The sequence below is a fragment of the Austrofundulus limnaeus genome, unplaced genomic scaffold, assembly GCF_001266775.1.
Source record: "Austrofundulus limnaeus strain Quisiro unplaced genomic scaffold, Austrofundulus_limnaeus-1.0 Scaffold39, whole genome shotgun sequence".
NCBI lineage: Eukaryota > Metazoa > Chordata > Actinopteri > Cyprinodontiformes > Rivulidae > Austrofundulus > Austrofundulus limnaeus.
This window is the reverse complement of record NW_013952441.1, coordinates 592,964-599,535: the sequence shown is the minus strand read 5'-3', so window position 1 is coordinate 599,535 and position 6,572 is coordinate 592,964. Positions and strand designations below refer to the sequence as shown.

The 6,572-nt window shown below is 40.1% G+C and overlaps 1 protein-coding gene across 1 annotated transcript; it reads left to right on the top strand.

The window, feature by feature from the left end:
* Positions 1–3,295: 3,295 nt before the first annotated feature.
* lrit1b (leucine-rich repeat, immunoglobulin-like and transmembrane domains 1b) lies at positions 3,296–6,244 on the top strand. The gene is made up of 4 exons (XM_014007009.1): positions 3,296–3,552; positions 3,883–4,343; positions 4,541–4,846; positions 4,953–6,244. Exons 1-4 carry the CDS (start codon positions 3,431–3,433, stop codon positions 6,020–6,022), a joined length of 1,959 nt encoding a protein of 652 aa, XP_013862463.1. The 5' UTR covers positions 3,296–3,430; the 3' UTR covers positions 6,023–6,244.
* The last annotated feature ends 328 nt before the right edge of the window (positions 6,245–6,572 follow it).

Here is a 6,572-nt window from a genome sequence, read left to right as displayed (position 1 = left end):
GGTTTGATTTCTTTGTATGTATGGATCACTTGGGTTGTTACCGACATCTGGTGAAAATTTCATGTCATTAACACCTCTAGTAATATATTTACTGATAAAAATGGTGACGTGTTCAATACTTATTTTACCCGCTGTATCAACCACAATTAAATTCACTCCATCCAGGAGACACAATTTACAATTTATCAGGATAGTATTTTTTTTAAGTAATAACAATTTGGAATAAAATAGGAGTACAGATAATTGTGTAAAAATGTAATGAGTAAAAGCAAAAAGTACGCTGAAAAATAACTACTCAAGTAAAGTACAGATAACCAAAATTTCTACTTAAGTACAGTAACAAAGTATTTGTACTTAGTTACTTTACAACTCTGTTTTTAAGTGATGTTCTGTCAAAAAAGTTATTAGGAGTCAATAACTAGTTTTAAGTATTTAACAGAAGATCACTTAAAAATGGACCAGATTGCATTAGCTTCTAAAGATATCACAACATATAAAATTGTGTGCACAATTTTGCATGGATATGTACAATTTTTTTAAAAGGCCCTCAAAGGACATTCAACCTTTRATGTGAGGAACATTAGTTCTCAAAACCATATTAAAAGGATAGTTCAGATATTTTTTTTGTGGAAAAGTCATAGAAAATTCATAACTTACCTATTGTAGATAACTGGCTGCTGTAGGTCAGCAGCAGGTTTTAGCTCAGTTGTGTTAAAAAGACAAAACAAATACCGAATTTCTAGTGAAATGAAAATAACTAACCAATAACCAACCTCACTCTGAAATTTATTTTAAAGTTTTGACTGTAAGAGCTAACAGATGTTCCTTTGTTCCTTCTCACACTGCCTTATGGTACAGAGACTAAGGAGACTGAGGTTTTCATATTTAGAACACCACTTCAACTTAGCAAATTTATTATTATGCACTAAATATTCACAGTCAGGTGTTGCACAAATAAATGTGAAAATATTGGCTGGAAAACAGAACCTGAAGTGATGGACAACACCGTGTTGCTAGTTTAGGCTGAAATAATCTGACTTCACAACAACCATGCGGCAAATGTCAGAACATTCAATAAAATAAAACTGGGTTCAGACCAATTCCTTTTCTCCATCCCAATTCTTTTCCCATCTCTGTATCCCAAAATGACCCCCCGCAAAATGAGGMCAGCAGACAAGTGTGTCTCTCACCRCAGCTTGAACCTTTTTTAAAATGTGACATTTGTGCAGAGTCTGATGGATCCACTAATCTCTCGCAGATTACCACAAACTCATTAACTATGGAGTAACAATGTGTCCCAATGGGTTTCTAATACTCTTTACYGAAACTGCACACATATTGTCCTGACTGAGGGCTAGGACCTCCTCACATTCTGCAGAGCTGCTGCTTGATACGGCTGCATCTGCTGCTGCGRCACACGGCACACCAGAAATGATTAGATCTGCTTTTGGAAGCATCTGATGTAGGAAATTACGGTTGTTACAATCCACACATCAGGCGTGTTCATTTGCTGAGGGAATAATGCGAGGTCATGCGGGAACATAAAGCAGTGCGATTCCACATTTCGCAACTCAAAAAAATTCAATAATGCAATCTGTTAAGCCAGTGCAGCAGAGGGGATGAAGCTAAAGCCAGCTTGAACCAGCCAAATAAGGAAAAACTTCAGAATGAAAGCACACTGGTGTTGCTTTTCACTGATCCAGTTTGAGTTCTGAAAATGGTAGATCCTTTTAAAAGACTGAGCCAGCCTTCAGAGATAAATAATCAAAGCTTATCCAAACTGATTTCAACTATTTGCTTTTTCTCATCACAATTCTGTACAAACATAATTCAAAAGGAAATTCTGCTGCTTCACCTGACCTGAAGTCTCAGACTGCAGTAGTTTCCCCACTGTGCACCCTTGTGGTTAAACATTAGTCGATTGGCAAATAGTTGTTAACTCCAAGATAATCTCTTGGTTTTGCAATGAAACAAAGGTTCTACTGTTGTAGCTAACTCAAAGCTGAGAACTGATCTAAGTCGACAGAATGAAAGTGGTTTTGTTCATTCAAAGAGGCAAAATTGGAAACAGTTCCTGCTCCAGGGCACTGCCACTTCGAGGGTGGGAAACAGGAGGAAAAAATACACCAAATAATGTTTAAATGCAGCCAGTCCCATATTTATGTAGTTTTAACCATCAACTTAAAATCCTCATCTCAAATTCTGGTTTACAAAGCTTAATTTTAACCCCGTAACACTGGTTGTACTTGGAGTGGTGTCGCTGAGTGAGAGGTTTTACTGTCTGGGTCAACCTTAAAAGAAATGAAACGAGGGTGTAATAATAAGAGACAGAGAGATGAATGGATTAAAGGATTAGAAATCCCTCTGCACCCGGTCCGAGGCAGCCATGTCTCTGCACCTGCAAACAAASCCCTCAGGGACCGTGGCAACACATGCGTCATTCAAAGTGTGTCACAGTCACACACGTTTACAGACGACATGAAAGGAGACATACCCCTGTACGTCATAAGCAAATACTCAGTAAAATAATATATATTTAKTTTTTTATTCTTTCTAATTGAATTTGTTGCAAATTAGGACACAAAACAGTTTGTGAGTTTTTTTATTGTGTTTATTTTAAAGGAATTTATTATGGGACCGTAYGTGTGTTCATGATTGCAAGATATTTTTTAAAACAAGACATTTTTCTTTTATCTTGAAAGATTATACATTTTATCAGGGCAGATCATTCTGTCATCATCACTTTTACTTTTGACTGGATTTTTTTTTTCTATGATCAAGACAGTGACAAAATACTTTGTACATGTATTCACTCTCTACTGCTATCTAGTGGTAATTAATTCCTTTACAACTTCTTTCTGTCACTTTTGACCCAACTTTGATATAAAACATGAAAATGCAGAATAGGAGCTTAAACGTCCATATGTATTTATTTCWGATTGTTTTTGTTTATATATTTTCTGAGGAAAAAATCTGCAAATTTTGAAAGTAAAAATATCCAAAACCATGTTTAGAATCCCATTTCTTCATCCAACATAAAAAGAGTGAGTTAGAGAGATCCATAGCTGGTAGATGTATGCATTTCTAACCAGATTTAAATTCAGCATTCRTGAATTATTTTTGACTTGTCACATCCAGTCAACGTTCAGTTTTGGGAAATGTTTCCCTTGAGCCCAAAAGTGAAAACTCTGCAGCCTATCAGCTTCCAGGAAAGAATGGTCTAATCGTGTGAATGAAAATAACCCAAGTCCTCCTCTAATCCCTGCCTCTATCCTTTTTTATCTGAGGCTTCAGACWAGTGGCAGCAGTTGGAGCTGTGAGCCTGTGAACCACCACAATGCATCTGATGTTCCCTTAGACTGGATTGCAGCACTTATTTTTTAACTTGTAGTTTAGTCCTAGGGTTTTAGTTATCTGCAGAAGAGGAACCATGATCCGACACTTTGCTGCTGCTTTTTGTTTGGCTTTAGTTTTTCTTTCTCATCTAAGTACTCCGTGTCCRTCTCAGTGCAGCTGCTTCTTTCATAAACTAAGTGATGGATCTAAGGCAAGGTAAGTGATTTGGATTTTTGCTTCCATTATAAGTATTTCACTGCATGCAAACCGATTTCACTGCTRCATCCTGCTATTCAGTTACTTTGTAGAAAAGGTGATTAACTCTTCCCTTTAATCTTCTTTGCTTGTTACTGAAGAAAAGCTAACTACCTTTTCCCTAAACTGGGTTGTTTTTAAATTAGAAAAAAGAAAAGAAGTACAAAACATGTAGTTTTGTAGTTTATCTATTTTTATTATCCCCTCAAATAAAAAAAATCAACTTACAATTATTATTTTTACTTGTCTCATTGAAAAAAATTACATTATACACTATTTTTTCCCTTGCAGGAGTGTGCTTTGTAATGATCCAGAAATTACTGCGGTACCTCCAAATTTCCCCACTGACACATCAAAGCTGCGCATTGAGAAGACAGCGATTACACGGATTKCAAGCAACAACTTCCACTACCTCAACAGTCTGGAGTTTTTATGGATGTCTTTCAATTCCCTCAACTCACTGAATGCCGACAGCTTCCGGGGTCTCTCCAACCTGGATGAGCTCAGGCTGGATGGGAACTCCCTCACCTCCTTCCCCTGGGAAGCTCTGCTTGACATGCCTGTCCTGAGGCTCCTTGACCTGCACAACAACAAGATCTCCACCATCCCAGCCTCTGCCACCATGTACATCAAGAACATCACCTATTTGGATTTATCCAGCAACAGCCTCACAACAGTCCCTGCTGAAGTTCTCACGATGTGGCTGAGTGTGAAGCCTTCCCAAGACTCGGATTCCTCCAAGCTAATTCTGGGTGAGGATGAAGCTGTGACATCTTAGGATGTTGGAAAGTTCACCTTTTAATGCTCCCTTCTTTGAGTTAAGGATTAGTCTAGTGATAGTCGTTCTGTGCACATGTCGAGCTGTCAGACAAATTCTGTTAAATTCAACTCTCAGCTGCAATTTATTCATCTTAAATTTTGGACTAAACTGTCAATTTTGGTTCCTCAGGTCTTCATGACAACCCATGGCTGTGTGACTGCCGACTCTATGATCTGGTCCAGTTTCAGAAGTCTCCCTCGTCGTCTGTGGCTCTCATCGACACCAGGTTGAGGTGTGCCGATCCGGAGAGCCTATCAGGAGTTTCCTTCACCGAGGCAGAGCTGCAGAAATGCCAGGTGCCGCGGGTGCACACGGCTGTGGCTCGTGTTCGGAGCTCATTGGGCAACAACGTTTTGCTACGCTGTGGCACCATTGGAGTGCCCATTCCGGAGCTGTCCTGGAGTCGCGCTGATGGCAAGAAAATGAACGGCACAGGTGTGGTTTGCACTAAAATTTATTTTTGAACAAGTCAAAATCTCTGTGAAATAAACTTTGTGGCAATTTCTTTAACTCCTTGGGTATCCTTGTTTTGACTCGACAGTTCAAGACGAGATTTCTAAGGAAGGCATCATCTGGTCCATTTTGAGTGTGCCTGCAGTGTCCTACAGAGATTCTGGGAAATATGTGTGCAAGGCAACCAACTTTGTGGGCACTGCAGATGCCATCATCTCCTTGGTGATCACTGATTCCATTCGGTCAGAGGAAGCAGTTGGTGGTGCTTCTAAAAGAGGCAGAGGGAAGAAGCCCGGTGGCATTGGAAGAGCAGCATACCAGGAAAAACTCATCGCTAGATATGTTCCACCACCAACAAGCACGATGGCCCAGCCCATTATCGAGCCTCTTAATGGCAAAAGTGTGACCGGGAAGTATGAGATTGAGAGCTACAGTGTCTCTGATGGTGCTTCTAAGGGACAATACAAAGGACCAAGCCCCCGGAAGTCAGTGGAGGTGGGTCAAAATGCTTTGGGAAACCTAGCTGCCAATGCTTCATCCTTACAGCAAGTTCCAGAGAAGCGGGTGGTGCGTTCAGTGAAGGTCATTGGGGACACTGACAACACGGTCTCTTTAAACTGGCGCGCCCCTACAGCCACAAACACCACAGAATTCAGCGTCTTATACGCTGTGTTTGGTGAGAGAGACATGCGCCGCATTAACGTCGGCGCCGGAAAGAACCGAATCACCATCGAAGGCCTTGTGCCAAAGACAAAGTACATTGCCTGTATTTGCGTCAAAGGCTTGATTCCAAAAAAGGAACAGTGTGTAATCTTCTCAACCGATGAGGCCGCCAGTGCCAGCGGCACTCAGAAGCTCATTAATGTGGTGGTGATCACCGTGGCGTGCGTGATCGCTGTCCCCCTGACACTGATCGTGTGCTGCGGGGCGCTCAAGAAACRCTGCCAAAAGATGTTGGGGCGGCAAACAAAAGAAATGCAGGACTCCTACGTAACGTTTGAAACTCTTGGTCCTGGAGGCAAAGCTAAAGGAATGGAGGGYGAGTATCTGACCAGGCTCAATCCTGATGAATCGAACAGGCTGCTGTCGGCGAGGTCCAGCGTTGACTCAGAGGCCATAGCGAGGACTGAAGGGCCGCCCAACGAGTACTTCTGCTGAAACAGTTCAAGTGCCGAAGCGCTCAGAGACTCACGAACAACAACACACAAAAACATTTTAGATGTCTTCAGAGAACACTGATGCCTCTGTCACCAGTGTGAGATTATTTTTCAGCCTTGAGAAGAAAAACAAAATCAGCCTTTTGTTTTTTTGTTGAGACAAGATTTAAAGGAAGAAAAACACAATGGCATGGTTTTAATGTTGGTATATAAACTAAAAAAACAAAAAACAAAACAACAACAAAAAAAAACACCCAACAATGTTTCTTAATTGTCATTGTCATGCACTTTTAAATCATGTTTTTAACTGTCTTGATGCCCTAAAGTCTCATAAACCCAGTTACCTTTGTTTTGTTTTCCTGAAAACAACTTTTGCTTTGTGTTTAAATTTTTATTTAGAACTGAAAGAGTTTAGAACAACAGCTGTCTTTTTAGTTTTATTTTGTATGTCAGTATGATATTTATGTGCCAGGTTTACTGTTGGCTCAGAAACCTAAAATACAATGCATTTTATATATTATATGAATATTTCTAACCTTTATTTCATGTGT